General features: G+C 37.9%; 1 protein-coding gene across 1 annotated transcript in view; it reads left to right on the plus strand.

The window, feature by feature from the left end:
• Positions 1 to 26,960, plus strand: part of hpse2 (heparanase 2 (inactive)) — a 64,062-nt gene that overhangs the window by 16,267 nt on the left and 20,835 nt on the right. Inside the window, exon 4 of the mRNA XM_004077148.4 lies at positions 26,669 to 26,842. Within this exon, the coding sequence (XP_004077196.1) occupies positions 26,669 to 26,842 (174 nt within the window). The remainder of the gene's footprint in view (positions 1 to 26,668; positions 26,843 to 26,960) is intronic.

Here is a 26,960-nt window from a genome sequence, read left to right on the forward strand (position 1 = left end):
ACTTTTGTTACATGCTTATGCCACAATTTCACATGATGAAGAGCTGGGTAATTGATCTGTCATTCTCTCCGCTTTGGTGTTTTTCTTCAAAACCAGCTCTGTAACCAGACCTCTTTGCAGTAGACACAAGTTGTTTTCATACATTTACTCCAAAGGGAATTCTCTTCATTTGGTGTGTCCACAGTTGCTCCTTCACACACACGCTTCACAACACGAGATGGTCTGTTTCAGACATGTTCTCACTACTGGAAATACTCCAGAGCAGCACCTGCAAAGAGCATGGAGGCAGATGATTGAGGAAAATGTATGCTGCAAAAATCTGTTTTGTTGATGCTGCCCCCAGCACAGTCTAAAGATTTAAAATGTTCAAAAATCGCAGACTCATTACAACACTGGGATCTCTCAAGTAAAATAACAACTACAACAAAAGATCTGAATAGACAATAGTAAATACAATTTTTATCTCTTTGTTTTTTGTCAGAAGGTTTGGAAAGTAGCTTTTGCTTCACAAAGGTTCTCCCTTTTGCTGAGTTTAATCTGTATCTGCTCATTTCAACAATACAAATAAGGTCAAGAAAATTAAAGGGGCCATGTCATGAAAAATCAACTTTTTGAGCTTTTGGGTGTATTATCATTTTCATTCCTCACAAAAAACAACAACCCCAAAGTGGTATTTTGATCCATTCAAGCATTTCTGAGTATTCCTCTAAATACCTGCTCTCTGAGCACCAGCCCCTCCCAATCCAAAAATCCCAATACAAGTGGGTTCTCACATTGTGACGTAAATAAGTGAGAAACAGCCCCTTCCATGAAGAGTCCGCGCTGCCAGCACCGCCCCTAAGGCTAACAAAAACACCCACTTTCTCTGTGGATCTAGCGGTGATCTGCAACGCTTGTCTTTTAGATGCACAAAATGCACATCCATCTTTGCAAAAGTTTGGATGTTGTTTGTTTTTGTGGGCGAATTGCAGACACGCTGCTAAAGCCGACTCTAGTTTGTCACCATGAAATGGGCGGTACCCACATGGAGCAAAAGGCGGGGCTTCAGTGATCGAGTCGTCTTCTGGGTAGGAAAATTAGCTGCCAAAAAATGGGTAGTATTTAATAGAAAAAAGTTGTTTTTTAATGTCCCAAAGGTAATGTATCATCATGGATATAGTTTACCCTGAAATGCTGCAAAAAAGCATGATATAGACCCTTTAACCTTTTAACTTTTTCTTTTGTTGTTCAGCCAGAATCATAATGTTATACAAAATGTAAGGGATGCCTGTTAGAAGTTACTACAGACTCACACGCATCCACTGGAACTATCTGATTATACAGAAACAAAATAGAACCAAAACATTTAGTCTGTTTGCATTTAAAAGCTAAATTCTCTATTTTCTTCTTCTGTTTTTATTTTGCTTAACAAGCTTTGCAGATAAACTGTAAAAAGTTGTAATCAATTTATTTATTTTAATGCTTAGATTTTATAAAATATGTAATAGTTTTCAAGAATATGAACAAATATCTGTATAAAAATAGTCTCCATTGATTTTTCCAATTGAGAAAAGTGTTGTCCCACATCATCATACTGCCTCCATTAAAATATTTGACCATACAGGTGCTGCAGTCTGTAGTGGTTTCCATCTCTTTACTACAATGTTATCAAGGATCACATTTATCGTTTATAACCAAAAAAGCCACAGGCGTAATCTGGATTTATGGGTCACATGCTCACAGATTAGCAACCAAAAGATAAAAAGTTGTGAGGCAATGCTAAGATCTTCATGCAACATTACATTGAGCTTTGTTTAGTGTAATAAAATGTGCCATTCCACTTCATAATTGTGTCAAGGAATCATTAGTTTTTGGGCTCAATTTCCTTAAAAAAATTAACCAAATGTCAATTTTTGGTAGTTTAATTTGTAAATGATGAAAAAGGCAAATATTTTCCATCATCTTTCTTCAGTTTGTATAACATGATGTTCTTTTTATAGTTAGGTCGGTATCCTGACATTATTCGGGTTTTTGTTTTTTTTAGACTTTGTGTTTGTTTTTAGATAGTTTTTAAACAAAATTAACAATTTGGTCGACAGTTTATTCCATTTTTTTAAGTCTTGCAATGCTGCAAAGTTAAAGAAATTCCACACAGGAGCACATGGGGGTAAAAAGAACTTTTTTTTCACACAGATTTTTGTGATTTGATTTAGTACATTTGTCTCTTCAGCCAGCATGTGCATCTTCTTACAGCTGCTGTGTTTAAAGTCTTGTTCATTTTAGGTGCATCTCTGATGACAACCATCCTTTAAATAACTGGCATGATTGGATTACTTGTGTTCATGCAGACAGTAAAAAAGTTGAGTTGAGCCCTGTGGCAAAGCACTAGAGTTTCACACATGGAGGCCTTTTAAAGTGTAACACCGAGTAGCTGCAGACAAAGGAACTCTATACAAACATGGCTTGATATAAAATTACGTGACCTATTTACGTTCGTTTGGCTGGATTTCTAACATGCCAATGGTCTCCTTTCTACCTGTCAGTTTACAATTACAACCACTGACGTAAGCGCTGCAAACCCTTGATTGCTGCATTGATTACTTTTTTCTTTACTTTCTCCACATGGCTTCCACAGAGACAGCAGAGTCTGCTTTCACTTGATCACAAGGATACCTCCTGTTTAGATCATGGATGGACATAACATGTAATATACCATGTGTTTGCAATATGCCCCAAGACAAGTGCCAGCAACCTGCAAATGAATGTCATTTTAATAGCCTGATGCTTGGGAAATGTTTGAAAGCAGCCCTTCCTCTCGTATGTTTTTTTGGCATGACATCCAACCTCCACTTTCCCGTCAGAGCTGCAAAAAACATACGTTTTGTGTCAGATTTCTAATTATTGACGGCGGCTGTCAGCCAGTTTGTGCTAATTGGGCAGAACTGCAACAAATCTCATTATTGGTGTGTCTGTAACCTTCATATAAGTCCAGGAGTGTCATGTGCAAACTCAGAAAAGTGATGCCAAATTTGTTCATAATGAATGGGAAGCATTTATAACCTCCACAATAGTCTCCATTCAAAAACAAGCATTTGCATGTCACTAAAACAGAAACTCCCCTTTTTAAATGCCAACAAATGTTTCATTTTATGTTCTAAAGCCAGGTGAAAGTTAAGAAAGTACTGTGATTTCTGCTTCACAACTGATTGGCCAAAAGGAGTCACTGGACACCTTAGTTTCCAATAGTTTGCTCTGTCTTCAAGTTGAGTGGCATGTTTCTTCACCCATTCCCATTTTAGTTGCTATCCACACTTACGGTTCCTCCATCTCTTGAGACCTGAGCTCTTGTTTGATAAGCAATCCTGCTATTTTTAAGTAGAATTATCTACTGTGGTAACACAACCCACAATGTGATGTCCATGCATGTGGACACCAGGTCTTAAAAGCCTGAAGTACTTTAAATCTACAATCAATCTTCTTTCTTCTTTTTTGATATTTCCTATGTTGTTTGTGTGAAATACTAAGATACTGAAACATCAAGCAAGGTCCGAATGATGGAAGATTTTCTATAAAGTCATTGTAAATCTTCATATATTCAAATAATACTTTCTACAAATATGTTCCTTCTTTTTGACCATAAAAATTCATATCCAAATTTTCGCTATTTTGACTCTAAGCTTTTCTTATTTTGTGCACATTGTATAGTTTGATTTGGAAATGGCACATCAGAGAAGTGATCTGACTTTGTTTCTAAGACTGTTGCTCCAGTGGTGTCTCTGTCAAACACTTCCACTGGAACTTAATACGTTTATTACTTACAAATGTATCATATGAATGTACTGAGCATTTTTCTTTGTGGACGTGTGCGAGTCATCCAGGAAACAATCCCTTTTCATTGAGAGAGGAGGGAGTTTGTGTGAGTTCATCAGTCATCATCAGTGAGAATCAGAGGAACATGGGGATCACACTTTTATCCTCTGTTTTATCCCCTACAGTTTTTTTTTTTAGAATTTGCTTTTAAGATGTGGGATGGTTTAACTTATCCTAAGTGAACGCATTTTCCTAACATGTTTAATTTTGTTCAAAGTTCATTAATCTCACATTGCCATGCGCCGCCCAAAGTTGTTATTTTTTTCAAAAGTTCAGAAAATGCATAACATTTTTGGCTTGTTTCTTCTCTGGCCACTAGTGAATCCTCTTTAATTTTGTTTTTTTCGCTTGGAGCATATGACTAGTTGGCTTGTGCTGCACCTTGTCAGAGGCCATCTATCACTCCATGGTGTCCCGCTGTGTTGCAGATTCACAGCATAGCTCAGTTCTCAAAATGAGAAAACAAGAGCACTGTCGAACAAAGTGGGATTAAATGAGAAATGGAGGGAATTGGAAGAAGGGCAAAAGCATGAAAGGAGGAATGAAAAAACAACACAGGAGCAGAACTCAAAAGAATGTCTTCATAAGAAACAGCAAAATATATTTTTTATTCCTTAAACCTGTTCATTCATTAGCTGACCTACGACTGAGCCAATACCTGTTGTTTTAAACTCCATTTAAATGCGTAAAGAAGCTTTTTTAGCTTTTTAAATGTTGGATTTAAAATAGCTATAAGGCACATATAGCAGACTAAAAACAATGAAAAACAATTAAATGTTTATAAAACCAAACTTAAGTAACCATTGACGTCTTCAAGGAAACTACCAGTGCTTAAAATACTATTTACATATAATTACATTTTTAATATTTTCTAAATATAACATATAATCTGCTCATGAAACAACATTAAATTTGCTTATATTCAAATAAATTAAAGATCCGACTGAAGTATTCACATAGTTTTTGATGGTAAAGTGTACCTGATGCTTAATTGGGAAAACATGTATAGCTTTGTTTAAGTGTGAAGAAAGTAAGCTTTGCCTGAATCAAAGGCCTCACTGCAGGTCGTCTTCGACCCCTGACCTCCCTCAAAATGAGAATGTAGGTGCCTCCAAGGGATTCGGGAAGAAGCTACTTCTTCATTTTCTAGGGAAGATTTTGTCAAAAACAAAGAAAATGTTTGAGTCTTTAAGGAAAACCTCAACTAAAAGATTCAAAAATCTAATTTGTTTGCTTCAACATATACCTTAGTGACATAACTGCATGGATAAGGCATTGAAAATGACCAATAGTAATGAAAGATAATTCATCTTTGCATATTTGGTGTATGTGCACATTGTGGGTCAGCTGTGCCTCTGTATCCCCAAAGCTTAAACTGACAACAGGAAAAAAGGTTAGTCCTGGCTACCAATAAAAAAAGATTGTTTTCATGTTTCATATTGAAAGGGGATGAACATTTGGTAGTAGGAAAAGGACAAAAAAGTGCATTTAAAAAAATTCTGGAAGCTGATTTATGTCCAGTTTCTGTTTCCGTGTCAGTGACGAGCTGTACAGCACATCTTGACAGAGTGGAGAGCTAAGAGATTATCTAAACCCAATAAAATGTGTTGTTATAAACAAAGCTGCGTAAAAATATTTAGAAAACATTTTAACCAAAGCAGCATGCAAATGTCTGACTTTGGCCTCAGAAGTAGAATAGAACCTAGAAAATGTAGGTTTGGACCTTCATTGGGCTCTCCTTGCACAGTCTAAACTATAAAATAATACTTGTAGTGTTCTTTCATTTTTATGCTTCCCCACCTTAACATTATTGGGGCATCATTTAGATCACTGTTTTTCAACCTTTTTTGAGCCACGGCACACTTTAACCCTGAAAAAAAATCCCGCGGCACACCAGCATCTAAAAAAAAAAAGCAGAAATTCATGGTCTGTATTGATCGACAGCGCCCCCCCCCCCCCCCCCCCCCCGCAATCTCACGTGAATTTTTGTGATAATTGTGGCAGAAAAAGCAGGAAGTTGCGGCTGTTTTTTTCTAAGAGATGAACCACCAGCTAAAGCTCGTCTTCTGGTATATTTGTTAGAACTGAGCAACTTTATCAGCAGAATTAAGAACAAGGAAGAGAAGACTTTAAGCACTTCTGATTGGTCAGACTGATAACATGTGATTAAGCCTTCAAGAATGATTGGCGGAGACAGTTTAAGGGGCGGGACTTGTCCTTACACAGTTATAGCTGCAGCTAAATCGCGGTACCGTGATTTTTATCAAAATGTCTTTAATAGAATTAAATAAACACAAAGAAAAAGTAATTTTAAGATCTTTTATATTCCTAACTACTCAGTGTTTTATCAGGGCCTGTTTGGATGAACAAAGAGCTGATTTCCTGGAGATGGAAAATGTTTTTAGATCAGTTAATGAGGGCAATTTCTCCACGGCGCACTTGACCATCTCCCACGGCACACTAGTGTGCCGCGGCACACTGGTTGAAAAACACTGATTTAGATGTTGCCTCATCCGGTCACTGTAAAAATTTTACCTTTTTCTTAGAACCTCCCCGGCCATCAGGTGGCATGTAAAAAATGCTACTGCCGTCTCCCGATTACAAATGCCGTTGCGCTGCCACCTGCCGAAATTGCTGAAAAACTTGCATTTAGGTCACTGGCATTTTAGGATATGGGACCGTAGCATGACGTAAAGGGTTGCATAATGGTGCCAAACCATTTTTCTCTGTGGCAGAATTAGCTGATTTATGCCAATTGTGTGAGCTCTTTACTGCAGTAAATTGTTGCACAAGGCTGCTTTTCTGTGCTTCAGAATTCACTGGAATTGTTAATTGAATAAACGGCAGCTAAAGCTCAAGTGTTGAAAGGCTAAAGACAACAGACCAGAAATCCATTGGTTTTTTTAAACCTGCATGGTCTTGTCAGGTGTCACGGGGTTGCTGGAGCCTAACCCAACAACTGAAGGGTCCTGAACAGGTTTTCAGTCCATCGCAGGGACACACAAAGCCGAATAACCACTCACAAGGAAGGATAGTCCAGAGTCACCAGTTAGCCTATGAAGCATGTTTTTGGACTGTGGGAGGAAGCCGAAGAAAACCCACGCATGCACCAGAGGAACATGCAAACTCCACACTGAAAAGATCCCGTCAGGCAAAAGTACTAACCACTACACCACCATGCAGCCTCAGACTACAAATGCTAAGAAAAAAAGATAAAACTTGTTTTTATTACGTAAAAAAAAGCAGCATCCATTAATATATTGATCAAAAACTCAACATGTTTTTAAACTGCAGATTAATTTTTCTTTTTTGTAGACTAAACATTCTTGAGATTGACTCCTTTGTTTAAGCAGATTATCTGTTATGCAATGAGCATCATGCAGAACTGCAACAGAAGGATGTCCCTTTATAGAGAATTAAGAGTTTTGATCAATGCACGAGGTGAAGCAAAGTTATTTACTATAAGCAAGTCTTTAATACATGTATGGAAAATTCTGTGCACAAGAGTTCTTTTATCTGCAACTGCAGGGGCCCAGTTAGTATAAAGAACAAAGACATTCTGCTGAGTCTGCCAAATAAACAGCAAAATAACAAACAACTCCACTGCCAGGACGACATTATCCAGAGTTCTGAGAAACAGAATGCAACAGAATTATATAACAGAAATTTATTTTGCATTTAGTTCTTTGAAAAGTGGAGCAGTAGGGCTTTTCGCGTGGGTTTTTGTTTACACTTGGACTTATTTGCGGGGAAAATGTAAACCAAAGGCAGAGAAGCACAGTGCCCTGTGTGTTTTGATCAGAAAAGGCTTTGAATATTTTTGTCAAGATCTGCAATCCTGCCGGGGAAGTTTTTTAGTTTCTTTTATGTTTGCTTAGCACACATGGATGCAGATCAGGCTTAGTGGTGAAGATCTGAGGGAACAACAACAGATAGCATCGAGGCTAGGGCCGAAGATTATTTATGGCCTGACAGTTTATTAGCTCATTAGGAGTAGAAATAGAAATGGCCATGCACATGGGCATTTAAATGGTTTTCCTTGTGTGTCTTGTTCCAGCTATGTTTGTTGGAATCCAGTAAATGATGCTGTGTGTTGAAAGGTTTTATAAGTCTATGAATGGTTACAACACAACAGAAAAACATGTTGTATGGCTTTTATTCTTTAAAGCAGCCCTGTGCATTTGGGGTGGCATTATTCAATACAATAATCCTAGTTTGAAACTTTTATGTGATATGAAGAGGTGAAAATGATATTAAGTACATTTACTGAACGGTTTAATAGGAAATTTATGATGGTCTATTATCAGGTGGTTTTTGACGATTTTAAATAAATATTTTTGGCAAAAGTCCTTGATTTGGAAATCGTCCTGGAAGTGAAAATGAAAAGAATTATGCTTAAATATTTTATTAAAGACACATCTTTATTTTTATTTTTCTCTTACTGCTTTAGAAACAGACTTTTTGGGGGGACCCATAATCCACACATACAGAATTTTGACTAAAGTCTCATGAAAAAAAGAATAAATAAAGTCTCCCTCCATTTGTTTTCTACATCGGGACTCAAAACTCAGTTGAAGGACTAACAGTATAAAGCTGATATAAACCTCAAAAACAGAAGTGCATGTAAAACCTAATCCAACATTAGGAGAACCCTTTGGTCTTGATATTTGGCGTGATGCACTAAATGTAAAAAACTTTAACTCCACCAGAAAAAAAAAACATAAGCAAAAAAGGCAAATTATTATTTGCAAACGCAAGTTTTTAATGGTTTTCCCTTTTCAAAGAAAGTCTTTTCTTTGTTTTCATCCGAAATGTGTCACAAATTTCTAAAAATTTCACTTGCATTTTACTTGCATCTGGTGTGCTAAAGGAGATGACACAAAAAGGAACTTTTTTGGAGGTATGTTGAGTATTTTTGTATTTTTGAAAAAATATTATTTCTAAAATGAATGCAATCTCATCTGATAATAGAAAACTAGGGTTGTTTAGGTCATACTTTGATAGAGAAGACCTTGAATTCAAAATAGGAGTTTTTTTATCATGAGGTTTCTTTTATCAGTGACATCATAAGTAGGGTACAACTAATCTGTCTCACGACAGTCTAACCCCAGCTCATGTTCCCTACTTTCTACCCAAAAAAAAAGAGATTAAAATAGTTATTATTAGTAGGGATGAGCGATATATCGGCGCTAGTATTGGTATTAGCCGATATCTGCATAATATGATTTTATCAGGCCCTGCGACAGTCTGGCGACCTGTCCAGGGTGTCCCCTGCCTTCGCCCATAAGTGGCCGAGACAAACTCCGGCAGCAAAGTGACCCCGAAAGGGACAAAACGGGTTTAGAAGATGAATTAATGAATAAATGAATGAGTTTATCAGTATGAAAGAATTCACTAACGTGTTTTTTTTTTTTTTTTACTTTGACCGGTGGTTACAGCAGGAGAAGCGCTCTGTTTGTCATAGTAATTGTTCCTGCTGTTTTCAGGTACATTTTATTTTTGATAGGAATACATTTTGTTCCTCATAGTCAATGACAATAGTCAATTGTCCGTAAATTAATGTTTTCAGATGCATTTTCAAAGTTTTAAAGTGATACTTGTCCATATAGGATCCCTTGCTGTGTGTTAAAAATGTCAGGTACATTGTGATTGTACAATAAACGAGCAGTTGTGCATTTCTAATAAGAAAAAAAAAAGAAATCTAGTGTCTTGTAGACACTTAAATTTTGGTATTGGCAAATGTCAGCTTTTGGACACAGTTGGAGGGTAAAAATAATTTAAGAAGATATGCACATCCCTGAGATGTGCATATCAATATGTATCTTTCAAGACGTATTGAAATTATTAGGCTCAATGTTTGACTTTTAGTTGCAACATTCTTTTCGTCCTAATTTATGAATGAATTAGGATTTATTGTATGGTTTTAATGTCTATTTTGTGCATGTAAAATTGAATCGATGGAGATTAAACATGAGGGGTAGTCCAGCTTTCACTTCCAGCAGTAAAGGGAATATGTCATCATAAATGATTTATTCCTAAAAGTTTTAAGCATTTTCCCTTTAAAAGCTGGTTGCTCTCAAAGTTACAGTTCTTTTGAGGTGTTTTCATTTTGGAAGAACCCTGGATTGTGGGATAGCGGCATGTTATTGAAGGAATTTTATGAGTCTATAAGTGTGTAATGAAATTTGCTTTGGTCAAAGGAGGGAGGCACGAAAAGGAAAAATGGAATTGAATTTTCGGCTGCATTTACCTCAGAGCCCTAAGGGAGCATACAAGACTTCTTGCAGTGTCCCAGACTTGATGAGGCCAAGTGAAATCGGCAGGAGCCGACACATCTAACCGGGAGCAGATGTGTGTCCGGCTTTGGCTTGGCCCGGTCCCTTCCCTGGCAGAGAAGAACACCCTGATTTGAATAAACCAGCATGCTATACAAATAACGTCTGTAGCCTGACCCTGCATGCTGTTCCATTTAATGCATTCAGAGTTCTTTTCTGTATATGAACTCAGAGCTGGGCCAACATTTTCTGCCCTGAGTTAGCTATGATGCTCCACTGCTATCGTAAAACATTTTTATTCAAGTGTCATGGTAATAATTAATTAGCCATTTGAGTCGTTTTTGTCATAAAATTTAAGTCCCATTAGCTGTCACGTACCTACGTGTGTGAAATTTGTTGACCCATCTCCTGGGGGAGCGGGGAGCTCCAGACTCATCAGAGCTCGGGAACCATTTGGTGGTTTAATCCCCCAATCCAAGCCCTTCATGCTGATAGGCAAGCAGGGAGACATTGGGTCCATCTTTGGTATGACTCTACCAAAAGGCTACTGAGCTAGTTGAAGAGCAGCTTTAAAATGAATAAGAAGAGTCATTGTAGAAGGGTAGAGCCTTTAGTGAGAAGTTTGTTCTCCTTTTGGGTTTTCTGCAGAAACTCCAGCTTCCTCTCTTAGTCTAAACACCAGGGTTTCAGCGTGTTCTGAAGATGGATGTGAGGACATCCAACTGTGTTTTCTGTGTAGGTTGGATTGTGTTCGTCCAGTTGAGAATGTAAAGCTCTGCCTGCTTTGAACAGAAGAGAGGCTGCTCTTCTAATCAGCTAGGAAGCTGCAGTTTCAACAACCAGAGGGAAGTGAGCAGAAATGTGTGCTTCCTGAGAGATTCTCAGTTACCCGCTTAAGCATTAGAGCAGCATCTTTCAGAATTTTCTTCATATAGGTTGTCAGGTCAACTGGTCTTTGTTTCTTGAGAGTAGGATGAAGCGTTTTCCTTAAGTAATTGAAATCATTCTGTTTTTTAGGAGCTATGCTTAAACTTGTTCTGTAAAATCATGCATAACTTAACTAGTCAAAGTTGAGACATAAAGCTCCCGTTCTAAAAAACATTCATATTTGGCAAACAAAAAGGACTTTTGAAATCCATAGCATGTCTCTCTGAATTTTGAATGCTACTTTTTTAGGTCCCCACAGTGAATTATTTGGCTTCATTTAATCCTATCCTCCGGATCCACATCGCTCCTTACCAGAATACATCCATGAGCATTCTCATTGGTCTTTCTCTAGACTTCTTTCCTGGTTGCTCGAACGTCAGCATCTTTTAACCAGCATAATCACTGTCTCCCCTTTGTTCTTATCTGTCAGTCTGTCCATCACCACACCAAACAAGGAACTCAAAGCTGTTACTCATTTCCACCTCAAATCCTCTGTCACACCTACAGCTCGTCTCACCACTGTCCTACAGCTTTGTCCTGAACAACTCCAACAAACTTCTCTGCCACTCCAGACTTCTTCATCCAAACCACAGCTCCTATCTCTGTGTCCTGACATAGACTTTCTCTAGATCTGCAAAGACAATGCAGCTCCTTCTGACCTTTCATGTTCTTCTCCAGAAGCCTTCTCAAAATTGCTTCTGTGGTTCTCTTTCTCTGCATAAAACCAAACTGTTGCTCACAAATGTTCACTTCTGATCCAAGCTTAGCTCATATATTTGAGAAGTCTCTGCAACCATGGAAATGGTCGAGAAGATGAACCTGTGGAAGGTGGAGACTCTTTTTACCTATTAAGTTAGTAGGTGAAGATCTTAACCCCTACCTTAAGCAAAAAAGAGACCTTAAGCCCAGGAAGAGTTGTTTTTTAAATAAGAGGGGAGCAACATCGATATTATAACTGAGTAAAGAGTGAAGCAATAATGCAAATAAATATTTCAGATAGCAGATCCTGCATTGTGTTTTTGGAATCTGCACTCAAATGTTCGTCCTCCTTCTAAACTTATCTAGCTTGACCCACACCATCTTCAAAAACATCATTTTTGAGGTGTTTTCTTTTCTTAAATTATTTTTTTTGTGTCATATTCGTGACAATTTTTATTTAATGATTCAGAAGCAACTGTCCTGGTGGAGAAACTGTTCAATAGACACAGACTAATGGAGCCATTTACAGTCTCTCATGTTGCTATGACTAACGGTCACAAATGTCATACCTGTTTCTGAAATCCCTAAACCTACCTGTGACCAAAAATGCTTTTCCAGTTACTCATTTTATGAAGAAGAAAAAAAAAATCACAATTGACAATAATATATAAAAGCACTGTGTGAGATGATGACACACCGCAACCCAGTTACTTTTCACATTCTCTCAATGGGCAAGAAACATACACACTTTTTAATTCATTTGTTGTCAAGTAACTTCTATTTACAGAAAACTAGGAACAAAAGAGTTTTGTCTTTCTCTAAAAGTCTGCAGTTGGCATCAATATTTATCTTAATGAAAATCTACTGTCATGTAATCCAGTTACATTTGTTGGTTATTATTTCGTTGTAAACAAACAAAGCACAGCTGTGCTGTTTTACTGAAAAAACTAATTTCCTATTCTGTTTTTCTTCTAAAAGCATTGTTGTGATTATTATCTGGATGGCGTCGAAGGCTTGTAATCCTTTACATGTTACTTTTTTTTAATGGTAAACATCTTGTCTTCAGTGCATTTGATCCTTTTAATGGTGACTCCCAAAAAAAAAAAAAAATATATATATATATATATATATATATATATATATATATATATATATATATATATATATATATATATATAATGTAAAAAAGAAAAAACTTCTAAAATACATTACTTGGTCCAAAACAGGTATTTTTGAGACAACTTATTGTATATTTCATATTTCTATATTCTGTATTTCTACATTTTCCAATCCAGAATTTAATTTCCAAATTAGACTATTAGGGTAAAGTGCTGAAATGTGCTCATATTTGCTCAGACAAAACACAGCATTGTTAATTTTAATATTTAGTATTATGCAAGCGGCAGAAATGACCTTCCGTAGGATGGCTGGGCGCTCCCTCAGAGAGAGGGTGAGAAGCTCTGTCACCCACGGAGAGCTCGGAGTAGAACTGCTTCTTCTCCAGATCAAAAGGAGCCAGTTGAGGTGGCTCGGGCATCTAGTCCGGATGCGTCCTGGACGCCTCCCTGGGGAGGTATTCTGGGCGTGTCCCACTGAGCAGAGGACCCAGGACACGATAGAGACTACGTCTCTCAGATGGCCTGGGAACGCCTCGGAGTCCCCCCAGAGGAGCTGGAGGAAGTGGCCGTGGTGAGGGAAGTTTGGGCATCTTTGCTTAGACTGCTGCCCCCGCGACCCATTTCTGGATAAGCAGAAGATGGATGGATGGAGTTTATTACAAATAATACAAAAAATAGGCACTTTTAGATCATATGGAGCATAGATCTTAATCTTTATTAAATATTTTAACTATTTAATCTGCACCTATGTGTATATTTCAGTTTGTGTTTAGTTGAGAGTTGAAAATAACAATTGACTACAATCTGCCTTCTCCCCTTTGCGCTGTTTTTTAACTCATAAAAGGCACATTTCCTGTGTTGGGTGTGATTATAAGTTGTTTATTGATTTAAAAATGACAGACTAGCATACTAAGTGCTAAGTACTTAAAGTTTTTGGAAATCTCTTGTTAATATCTGAAATTATTAGATTATTTTTAGCGTGTTAGTTTAGAAATGGGCCAAACTATTGTTTTCAAGCATTTTGCTTTACATTTTTTATATCTTTTCAATTTTTTTTAGGTTATTGTGTCATATTTTGGTGAATAAATAATTTTAATATAAATTATATTTTTAAGAAATTGTTCATACCTTCTAGACCAGTAAAAAGTCTTTGCACTTAAAGATCATATTACAGAACAAAACAACAGCTCTATTTTTAAAGTTTTCTGTGGTTTCAATTAAGTTTAAAATTTAAAATTTAATTGTTCTATTGATCTACCTAAAACATATATTATGATACACCTTTTTGTATCCAAAATCCCACCTTCAATTAAATGATCTAAGGTTAAAAATATTAAACTAATAAGAAATATATATTATTAGATTCCCAAAACAGCAAACAGGAATAGCAGCAACACAAGACAGATGACAAGACGACTGGAGACTTTGGGAGGTATTTGGTAAGATAAATGGCTGGAAAAACTCCTTTTCTCTTTCTCCATGAACATCTGGCCGAACTATCTATCACAGTTTGTCATAATGGGTTGCTGCACAAACTCAAAAGGGACCAACCATTATTTTGAAGTCGATCTGCGATATTTTTCTTTCTCTTACACAGATTCGTTGCTGCAGCATTAGATCATTATTTCACTGCAATAAAGGGTTAGCTTAGGGTTTTACGAGAACTTATTACAAGCAGATGTATAAAAACCTAAAATTCTGAATCAATTTTACTTTGAGAGACGTGTACAATGTAATTTTGGATCTTCTGCTTCTTAAACGACTATTTACTCTGAAAATATTTGCTCTGCATGAAGCCTCCTTTGCAATGATGATCATATTTGGAACAGCTGGACCGTAGAGGGATTCTGAAAGTACATACATCGGAATATTAAAATACTGTCAGATAAATTTGATCTAATTTAGATGGTGTATAGCATAACAATAGCATTAGAAGTTTTGCAGGATTTTAAGATATAAATTCATCATGAAGACTATTTTTGCATAGGATTGTGACTCTGTTAGAGTTTAATTTGGCTCTGCTGGCTCAGCCAAAGAGAGACCCCCAGTTTAACTGAAGTATAAGTAATCTGTTTGGATATAGCTTAAGAGAAGAGGGTGATTGCTGTGATTATGGTGATTATTCCGGCACTAAAAGGGGGTCTGGGATAGTGTGTGTTTGCATTGCTGCCCTCCATGGGATCTGGTCTTCATACCCCTCATTCATCATACAGGGGGGGATCAAAGATACACTCCTGTTGAGCTGCAAATGTAGCACATGTCCTGTATACTCCAGAAACAGTTCTGTTTGTCTTGGTTTGCCAGTGCTGGGAATGTGAATGAGATAAATTTCAAAGTGTCAGAAAAGGCATTTGTTAGGAAGTTGGGATAATTACTGATCTGCACTGTTTTTGCAGTTAAAAAAAGTGTTTTGTGTAAAGGGAATTAGAAATTGTTTTGAGTGCAAACTCTTTGATGGTATGGGGTCATGCAATCCTGAGTTAGTTTTTTTATTTTTATTCCATCTGTCATGAGTAGCCATATGCCATTTAAAGGTGATATATAATTTTGCTTTGTTGCCCCTTTCTACAATTTCTTAGCATTAAAAAAGGAGGAAAAGAAACCATTATATAGCCTTATAATAGTAATTTTATTTAAAGTTTGTACTGTTTTGTTCAACAAGAATTTACCTACTTAATTTTTTTTTTTACCAATAATGGTTTGCTGACGTTATTCCATCCATCTTATCTTCCTCCGCCCATCTGGCACCGGGTCACGGGTGTCAAGGCAAAGATGCCAAAACTTCACTCTACCCAATTCCTCCAGCTCCTCTGGCTGACATTTAAAGCATAATTATTTCTGCAAATGTCTTTACAGGAACATAATTCTCAAGTTAGAGATTGACCTTGACTCAGATCAGCTGGTCACTAGTGGAGCTGTATGTCTAATGCTATGTACACACTGGGCATGTGAGCAACGCACTTAACAAGTATTCTTGAACACGCTTTCAGCATACACTGGACTGTTGCTTCCCCATTCTAGCACATATACTCACAGTTGGAAGAGGCTGGGTGTAAAATGTCAAAGCCGTGCAAATCTCGTAAATCTTGCTCCAGACTTTTTCTTTCACAGCAATATTCTAATATATGAAGGACTTGGTGTCATATAATTCCAGCCTGGCACAAATCACAATTATTAGTTTCATCTTCATGAACAATTTTAAAATTTTTGGCAATTACATTACTTGAAAAAGAAGCCATCCAAACGTCACTACCAAATCTGAGTCCCTGAATGGTCAAAGTTCAGCTGGTTTAACTTTCAAAATGCTATAAAAGGAGGCATGTTTTCCATGTAAAGCCCAAAAACAGACTTAAAACTTGTGTAGCGATACGTGAATGCTGGAGTTTTGAATGAGGAAGCCCGAAACTTGCAAGTAAGTGCATTTACATAGATTTTTCTTTGGAAGTGGTTGCATGAAGGTGACCTGGTGTTAACACAGCTTTAGAAACACAAAATTGTTTTGACAAAGAGTTGGGAGGAGACTTTGTAAGACGGCTTACTGTTCTGTGTAAAACTGATGTTTTTTCCATAATTTCTTTACTTTTTTTGTTTTTAATTAAACGTATATTTTCTGATAGTAGCCCCGGCGTTTATTCCAAAAATGTGGCAGCTGCCCCAGCGTTTATTAGAGACAGTCGTCTATTGGAGACCTGCGTTTATTCCATCACAGACAGAATGGTGATAGTTAATGGGTTTACCCAAAAACTGTTGTGCAGATTCCTCACCAGAATGTTCTTTTGTATATGTATATGAAGTTTAAACGCTAAATCGAATGAGCGTTTGTTGGCCATCACTACACTGGCTTACAACACGAATGCCACAGACGCCACACGACTGTGCCAGGGTTAAGCCCAACCTTTATTAGAGACCGGCGTCTAAAGTAATAAACACCTGTTATACCTGCTGTTTATTGGAGACTGGCCACTATTGGAAGATATACGGTAATACTTTTATTTGAAACTTCTTAACACACGCAGAGTGGCCAGCTGTAGAGTCTCCGCCCTAAGACTGGGAGGTTTTGGATTCAAATCCATGGTCGGGTCACACCAAAGACTTCAGAAATGGAACCCAATGCTTCCCTGCTTGACTTTCAGCTCAAAAGAGTTAGATTTGGGGAGTTTGAACCACCAAATAGTTCCTAAGCGCAGTTGTAGGATGCAGCTCACCTCGCCCCCATGGTATGGGTCAAAGGTAGAGAGCAAATTTTGCACACCCAGTTTTATGACAACTGATTGGACTGACTTTTGCTTCGGTGGTTTAGAAATACCTTACCTTAACTATTAGCCTCCTGCCTAAAAGTAGTCCCAGAAATTCAGCATCTGTGGCTGTAACATGCAAATATTCCAAAAATCTAAAGACAGGCAGTCCCTTAAAGAGTTTTCTTTTCTTTTATGGAATCCACTCCTTCAAGAGAAAACAAATGACACAATGGACCCAAAAAATCTACAACTGCAACAATCTGTTTTTGTTGTAAAATTACTCTGATCCTTTGGGTAAATGCAGTTTTAAGGAACAATTTAAATTTTAATCTGACATTTGGGAGAATTGAAAGGCAAACTTTAAACTTGTTCAAAGTGGGAAGATTTTCTTATTCCAATTACGATCATAAATATAACAGATCACCAAACCGTACCACATGGGGGTTTTTAAATTTGAGAGGCTGTTCTTGAAATAAATCTGAACTAACGTTTTAGTTCAAATTCTAGCTTGAAATGAAAAAAAAAAAAGAAAATTGTTGAGACTGGAAATTTATGGTTAAGTGTGTTTAAGAATTGAGTTTCATCTCATGGCACTAGATGTTGACATATCTTCCTTTTTGGCTATGGTTTTAGGAGCTCTGAAGTGCAAACAAAAAGAGACCTAAAGACGTGTCTCTGCTGGGAAAATTCTACTTCCGGACACCCACTTTCCTTACAAGCCAGAAACACTGAGTTCATTAGTATCTATAAGGCCTACTTTTCCTACTAGGAAATGATGGACACGCCATGCCAAACAGATGTAAGAAGAACTCTCACACCCTGCTCTCTCAACAAATTGTTTGAGTTACATGAGCCATAACCGGTGGAAGACAGTTGATGTTATTTGTCCACCTCCCTGTCTTCGATTTGTTGTCTTCTGCAGGCTGTTGACTAGGCTGTAGTTCATACAGACAAGTACACACACAGCAGCACTAAGTGGGTGTGTGTGAACGCACTACTTGTCCTGCACCTCTTTACACAAGGTTCACAGAAAAAGGGCCACACACACAACTGTTCTGACAGCAAATTCACAGATTTGAGTTATTCCTTTATCACTTTTGATTTTCACAACATGTGCACATGCACTCACACACGTGCACATTGGTCCCCCTCTTCGAACTGAATTGAAAACAGGTGCCCACCACATATTTTACATTCTTCCACAATACAAAAGTGGTTTGACCTGAATGGTTTTGTAGGATTTGGAGCCACTCTGTATGAAAGAAGAGTCAGTGAGGAGATGTGTGTGTGTGCGTGTGTGTGTGTGTAAACACAGAGGCGTTGGATTCGGAGCAACATGCTGGTGGAACAGCTCAGACAGCACTCTATTAAAACCACATTTCCCCCCTTTGCACAACCCCATCACAGAGTGTCAAGTTAACATCGAGATTAGCCGGAGCTGCAACACGCTATCATTGTAAAACCCGCCTGTAGCAGCCCTCTGTGCTGCTGCTCCAGGTCTATTATGGTGTGGTTTTGACTGGTTTGGATGAAGAATCAAGCAGCACAGGTGACTCTGCAGTCACTGAAGGTCTGGAGCTGCTCCAAAGAAAAATAGAAGGCAGAAGATTACCCGGTGACCCATGAAGAAGACTCAAACTATGCAGGGGTAACTGATGATGAATGGAGCACACTTGGACTTTGCTAAATGCTCTATCAGTTTACTTACAAATCTTTCATTACTTGTCTTGTTGGGTCTTTCTGCACATTGTTTTCAAGAAACAGCTTGGATGACTTTTTGTCCATATGGCAAAACTGTTTGTAATATCAACAAGTGTCTCAGGCATGGTAAAAATAATGTGATTAATGAACAATCTCCAAGTTTCCAAAACCTGCTCTCCCAGCAGATTCAGCGTGTCTGTTTCACCGCACACTTCAAGGCAGTGTAATGCGAGTTGTAACTGTCACAAAAAATTTCAATAATTTTTACGCTCTGGTATCATATTGAGAAAATGATTTATGCTTGCGTCTTTTTGCATCATCATCATCAGTGTTTTTAATTTACAAAGCATGAAATTGATCCGTGAGTCTGCAGTTTGACATGTTGTAACCATATTCATCAAAGCATTTTTCCTTTTTGAGACCTCTGGAAGTCTAGAGAGAGTTTCTAAAGCATGCAGTGTCCACAAACAGGAAAAAAGGACTCACCATTCATTTTTCTAAACAGCCCTCTGCCCTGTTCGCACATGTGTCCTATGGGTTTCGATTTTGATTTGGCTTTTAAAGGAAGCCAGAGCTCAGCTCAAGCTTGTGTGTGTGAGTGTGCATCCAGACTGACATTTTCCTTGGTGATACTGTATGTGACTGTAAGTCATTATATTTATTACTAAATACAAGAAGAAACAAGCTAAGAAGGTTTGAAAGTTTAATGCTGTTGCCATTTTTTGTTCCCAAAGAAACAAATGATTAAGGAATCTATTAATTCCTAAAAATGAAAGTTATGCTTTTGGTGAAATAAAAATATTTTTGTGGCATTTTTCCAATGACAAGGGACATTTATCTAGAAAATTGAGCTTCAAATGACCTTTATGAATATGTCTTTTCAAATTGCTGAGTCAGGAGCAGACAAAAATATGCAGTTGGAAAAAGAGCTTATTTGTTACGTAGAAAATATGCCTGACCACAAACTCTGCTCCGTTCTTGTGCAGACAAATAGATTCATGAACTTCTTTGTTTTCCTTGTCTGAGCTGGCATGCGGCTCAAAACTGTACGACTGGATAACTCCAATATTGAACCAATGTTGCACCGTTAATGCTAGATTGGGGGTGTGAGGGGCTGTAAGCTAGTGGGAGAGAGTGTAAACAAATAGCTCAGTTATGGGTAATGGAAAGGGGGAGCAGAATTGCTCCCCGCCAATAGTCCCACCCACAATTCAGATGTTAATTTCTAATGAACTCCTGCTACTTTGCAGAAACTATGTCCTAGATCAGTGTTTTTCAACCAGTGTGCCGCGGCACACTAGTGTGCCGTGGGAGATGGTCACGTGTGCCGTGTGAAATTGCCCTCATTAACTGATCTAAAAACATTTCCCATCTCCAGGATTTCAGCTCTGTGTTCATCCAAACAGGCCCTGATAAAACACTGAGGAGTTAGGAATATAAAAGATCGTAAAATACTTTTTCTTTGCGTTTATTTTATTTTATTAAAGACATTTTGATAAGAATGACGGCAGCGCGATTCAGCTGCAGCTCCGGCTGTATTTAGGAAAAGTCCCGCCCCTTTACCTGTCTCCACCAATCATTCTTGAAGGCTTAATCACATGTCATCAGTCTGCCCAATCAGAAGTGGTTAAAGTCTTCACTTCCTTGTCCCGATTTAGCTCGTAAAGTCGCTCAGTTCTAACAAAAATAGCAGCTAAAGCTCGTCTTTAGCGGTGTAGCTTTCCACAGAATCCGGTATCAGACCGTGGAACAAGTGAACAAAACCATGAAGCTCCGAAAAGCGATCTCCGCCGGCCGTTTTTATGCACTACATCTCCCATGATGCATTGGGTTGTGAGAGTGACAGCGTAAAAGGAGTTCTGTTGTTAAACGTCTTGAAAACAACGAACACACTTCAAACTTTTTTTAAATCTTCTAAATTAACTTTTATTACATCTTTTAGAAAAACAGCTGCACCTTCCAGCTTTTTCTGCAATAATTATCACAAAAATGCATGTGAGATTGTGGAGGGGCTGTAGATCAATACAGACTATGAGTTTCTCCTTTTTTTTTCATTTCTGGATGCTGGTGTGCCGCGGGATTTTTTTTAAGCTTAAAGTGTGCCGCGGCTCAGAAAAGGTTGAAAAACACTGTCCTAGATGACACTTTGCTTTTGGTTACAAATGGCACAATTATACATAAAACACTACTGAGGGATGAGAAGAATGGGTCTTTAAAGCCAATTTGAGATGTAAACAGAACAATTTAAAAAAAAAAGATCCACATGTTATGATGAATTTGGTAATGTTGTTGAAATATGTAAAGAATTCAAAAGAAATAATTGCCAAACTTTTAAAGCATTTTATTTATCAGGGGTTTTCTCTACATTTGGGAGCATACTGAATTTATTAAATTCAGCACTGTTGTTTACACTTTTAAATTTAATTCCCACATTATATTCTTTATTTAGCCTATTTTAAAAGTTTGAAATGATCAGAATAGCACCCTACAATGTTCAATGTAGGATTTGTAGTGAGGGTGTTTTTTGCAGCTCGAAGCCACACCTGTCTACTAAAGCAGCAATAACTGACTGAAGGTGAAGAAACAGAGACAAGCAGGATTTGTTTGAAATTTTAAGTGGGTATGTGTTTGATGCAATCGTATGTAAACCAGCCAGCGCTGTTAGTGTGAGTGCACTCAGCCCCGGTGTTCATAATTGTATTTGTGCTGCAGTGTTTGAGGGAATATGCAGAGCAGCCGAAATGAGGCATAGCGCTGACTGATGCTGCAGCCTCTCTGCTTCACAGAACTGGATTTCTATCAGATAGACAGCTTGACAATATCCAGACTCCACTCTTTCCGCTATACACAAACGCACAAAGGCATGCGAACAGATGTACACACAAGCAAGCTCAAGTGTGCACATACGTACATTGCTTTTTTGGTTTGCTTTGCCTGTTTCCAACTCTGTTTGCAAGATAAAAGGGAAGCTTGCAGCTGAGTGAATACAGTAATGTCTGACCTCGTAGGAAGACCTGCGTTGCAGTGTGTGTAATTTAGCAGATTTGTTTTATTTTAATAACAATGCAAACTCAAAAAGTACGGTTTAAAGATCACCTTGAGTTAATTTAAGGTTGGTTTGACTGATTATCTAGACATACATCTGTGTTTAAGAAACAGTTGATCATTGTCATGGCTTCCATTTCGGAAAGTGATTGTCTAAAAGCCATAAATTCTTCTGATCCTTCTCACAGTCACCATCTATCTTCAGGTTTCTTAGAATCCTCCAGCTTTTCTTGTCTCAGCTTCACAAAAAATGTGATTATCAGTTTTAATTCATTTGGGATGTGTGTTACTTCTGACATCAGGAAGGTCGCTGTAACCTTTTTCTTCTTTGGAAGAAATCCGGTTAAAGTCTTGCTCTTGTCAAGCAGAAAACCAGAGCCCTGCTAAGTGCGTGAAATGTTTTGTAGTGAGGTGATGGCGGGCCTGTCTTGGACCAGCAGCAGCTTTTTTGTGAGTGTTAAAGAAAAAGCTGAAAAAAATTTCAGATTAACACATTTGCAGATATTTCTGCAAGTAAACTTTCCTGAGATAAACTTTTCTTTTATCAAAATGTTAACTAAAGTATCCTCTTCAATATTTACTATAAAATTTTAATTAATCAAATTTTTTCTGAAAAATGCCTTAATTACGATACATATTTTCTTATTTTTTTTCATAATATAAAAAATAGGCATGAGTTGTAAATTGTTGTGGGTATTTTAAAGTTTCAGTTGTATTTTAGATTAGATTAGATTCGATTTGCTTTATTGTCATAGTCCGTTGTACATTGAAATTGAAGCATCATCTTTTCAGTGCAAGAATAGCAAGGAATAACGATATTTAATATTAAATAATCAGCATATACAAGTGTACAATATAAACTAATAAAGAATTTCTGAATTTTGTGTGCAAAATTGCGTACAAAATTGTGTGCAAACATGTCAGATATGCAAGAGGTAGCAATGAGGTTGAGTGTTGACGTTGTGGACAGAGTAAGTGGACAGAAGTATGGATAAGCATATATACAAATACGCATATATGTATATACACATATTTGCATGACTATTTGTCATGTCAAGTTATAAATGGGTTTAAGAACAGAATGAAACCATGAGCATTTATGGAGTGGGACTAGATCTGAGAACAAGGTTCTGTTGGAATGTTACCACTTAAGTTATCCTATTTAGAGAGGTTACATGCAGAGAATGTGGAGTAAATGGATGCTTCAAAACCCACAGTCAAGGCTAACTGCCAAGCAACTAGTAGTTCAATGCTCTAACATCCACATAAGGCAACTCCTATCACAACTTGAGATTGAAGCGGTACAACACAATTGCAATACCACGGGCCAGAACAACAGGTCAGAGAGGAGGCTATACCACAATCCCACCCTGAGCTTGGGTACACAGCCCCAATAACTACAGATACGCTGAGTAAGGCAGCAACTGACCTGAAAGACAAGATCATGTCTAGAATGAACGCCAGGCAATCCCGACACCAGCTACAACGGTTAAATGATGTACCACCTGGAAATCTCCTGGAAACTGTGAATGAAGCATTGAGGGCAATCCCTACCACAACAATCAAAGAAACCAATGAACTAGTTTACAATTCAGCAACAGTTATCCTTGAGATGCTTGGCTAGACATGATACCTGTAGTCATTGGGGCTGTGTTCCCAAGCGATGTCTGATGTCTTTCCAGGGATTTGTAACCACTGCTCCGGCCTGGAGGTTACTGCCCTGGGTGCCTCGATTGCAACAGGCACCACTGTCCCCTTCGCTTTCCATGCTTTCTCCAGTTCTTCTCTGAGTCTCTGGTATTTCTCAAGTTCCTTCTTCCTGATGTTCCCATCGCTTGGTACTGCCACATCCACGACGATGGCTTTCCCTGTTCTTTATCCACCACTACAATGTCTGGTTGGTTCGCCATTACCACCTTGTCAGTTCGGATCTGGAAGTCCCACAGGATCTTTGCTCTCTCTACCACTTTCGAAGGTGTTTCCCATTTTGACTTTGGGGTTTCCAGTTCATATTCTGCACACATGTTCCTGTACACTATCTCAGCAACTTTCCATCTATACTTTCCCTGCCAGCATCTTACAACCTGCAGTTATGTGCTGGATTGTTTCAGGGGCCTCTTTGCACAGCCTACACCTTGGGTCTTGTCTGGTGTGGTAGATCTGAGCTTCTATCGCTCTGGTGCTCATGGCTTGTTCCTGAGCTGCCAGGATGAATGCTTCAGTGCATAGATACTTTGTCTAAAAATAATTTAGCTTGGACAGGACTGATATTTATTTGATTGGAGACACTGCTCTGTGTCCTCAAATGGGGAAATATTATTTTAACAGCACAATGCATCCCAAAATGATTGTACTTGTTTTCGCTGTGCGGAGAAGCTGACTGATATCTGTTCAGATCTCAGGTGAGGAAAGACCTGGAATCACTCATGTTTCCAGACACATCTGGCGCTACTTTCCCTCTTCTGTTGCCCTCAACTCTGCTCCTGCAAACAAACACCACACTTATTTACCCACAGAGGGAATGGGTTACGGTAATAGCGGTCATGAAAATAGCGTTATTGGTAGTTCTTAATGAGATGGAGAGGAGACAGTTTATTTAAGAGAACTGAGGAGCCCTGCAACAAGACAGTGCTTACCACTGGCCTTTCTTTTTTCTTTTCTATCAGGCTCAGTCTTACAGATAACTGATCCATGTCAGGTGCTACAAGCAAACTCTCTGTTCTCTTAAGTAACTCCTTGGATTACAAATAAAATTTTGTAGTAAAAGCTAAAGTCAACCTCAAAATCAAGCTATCTTAATGGGTATCCCATTAAGTTATGTTCTTGTTTAAAGATCAGAACCCTTTTTTTTTCCTTTTGCATATTTTAGCAGCGTAAAGGTTGTTGTGGGAAATGGACAACCTCACTTACACTCAAGCCTCCTCTTCATTTCACGCTGGAAGAAGCTATCATTTGGCCTTCATCTGGTTGCTATTGAACATAGGAAGTAAAGGTCGCAGTTCAGGGTAATATTTACCTTAATGGAATGATTCCAAACATATTCGATTTCAAAACAAAAGCCAAAAGTATCCTAGAGAAGTTTGCAGTCACACTTTGGAATATAAACAAATACCTCTGGCATTCTCACATCTGTGGTGGGCCCTTATCCTGTCTTTCACAGGAAGAAGATTGTCTTCTAATGGAAACAGCAGACATAAATGTGAGTGAGCATTCAGATGGTGAGCAGAGGAGGCCAGAGCTTAAAGCTTTGTGGGGCACTTCACCACAGGAGTCCATGATGGGAAAATCAGGTTTTCGGGATTCTCACTGAATGTTCCTGAAGAAAGAAACCTGTTATCATGTAGAAATAAGCACACGTGTGATTTCAAATTGAACACCTGCTTTTGCCTCAAGTGTATATTTACAATTTACAGAAATACATACTGTTAAATAAATTAGCTTTTATAAGTCTGTTTACTGTATGAAATGACTTACAAAAAAATAAAAAAAAATAAAAAGTTGGACTACCAAAAAAAAGAAGAAATATAGGACGAACTTAAATCCAGACATATCCAATTAATCATATTGATTATTGAAGAATAAATTGTCGTCCACATTCCACATTAGAAGCACACACCTAAATAAATATAGCAGCTTCTCCAATGACCACTGGAGGCTTTTTCCACAAGACAGTAATGTCACATATTCTCCTAAATTTAAGAAATAACAACCGTACACCAAAAATAAATTTATTTTGAGTCTGATTACTAAAACATTTGATGCTTCTTTTGTATTTTTTCCTTTTCTAGCAACTGTGAATGGTGTTTTTCTCTATAAGCTATTCTGGTTTTACTAAAGCTTAAATTCTGCACTAAAAAGGCTTTTTTTTTATTGACAAGTGGGTGGACCCAGTCTCGCTAACTTGCTTTAATCCTATTTCAAGCTTTTTTATTTATTTTTTGCCTATGAGTGTTGAGCTGCGAGAGGTCAAGAGGAAGACTTAAGAGTAGGTTTATGTGAACAAAGACATGAAGGTAGCTGGTTAGAGTAGAGGATGCAGCAGTCGGGGTCAGATGGAGGAGACTGATGCAGTATATGTCTGTTCTCACATCTCAACTCTAACCGGGGACAGTTTGTTAGCACAACGTGTTGTTGTCAAATTAACTCGAATTCAACTTGAAGTGTGTCTCATAACAAAGAGGAAGCAGAGGATCCTCTTATATCAGCAAAATCATTTGAAGCACATGTTTATCCCCCTGTCAAACTGTAATGTTCAACTGGGGGGGTGACTACACACATTTTTGGAGGTCACGTATGTGTGCATTTACAGTTGTCTTTTTTATCAATACATATTTTGGTGCATGTTTTTAATCCTTGTTTTTTTTTTGTTCTTGTGTTTTATTAAATTGAAGATCTTTATAATTTATTTTATGCCTAATGTGTTTGTTTTGAGCTTTTGATTACTGCAACTTTGACTCTTAATTTAGCAACAAACTTTATCTCTGACAATGATCTGGTCCAAGCTGGAAAACTATCCATTCTGGTTAATTTATAAGACCTTGTTTTAAAAAAACATTAATTTAGCTACTGATTTACTTGTCATTGTTGTTCTCTTAATTAGCTTTTTTTCCATAAGCGCCCTATGTATGAATTATACAATAAAAGATCCCTACCTTTCCTTTCTGTACAGACATATAAACCTCTGAATAAATGAACAGAAGTATTCTGTTTATTTATTCTGTTCATCAAATCAAAAGGTGGCAACAAGTTGTGTAGAAATGAATCCATATCAATTAAACAAAATCAAAGTTACAACTGCTTTGTGGGTTTTTCCCAGCCAGGTCTTTAGACAAACTTTACAACTTTGCCGACTGCGCCGGTCTGCACCTGATCCTGGGTCTCAACGCGCTGCACAGAAACCCTGACAACTCCTGGAACACCACCTCCACGCTCAGCCTCCTCAAATACAGCGCTGGCAAGAAGTACAACATGTCCTGGGAGCTGGGCAATGGTCAGTACTGCAACATACCCCAGCTGCATCAAAGCAGCCAGTTTCATAGGATACAACATGCAGTAAAAGTCATTTATTAAGTGGCCTTTTCTTATCCATTACTGCACATACAGTAAGA

This window comes from Oryzias latipes, chromosome 15 (genome assembly GCF_002234675.1).
Source record: "Oryzias latipes chromosome 15, ASM223467v1".
NCBI lineage: Eukaryota > Metazoa > Chordata > Actinopteri > Beloniformes > Adrianichthyidae > Oryzias > Oryzias latipes.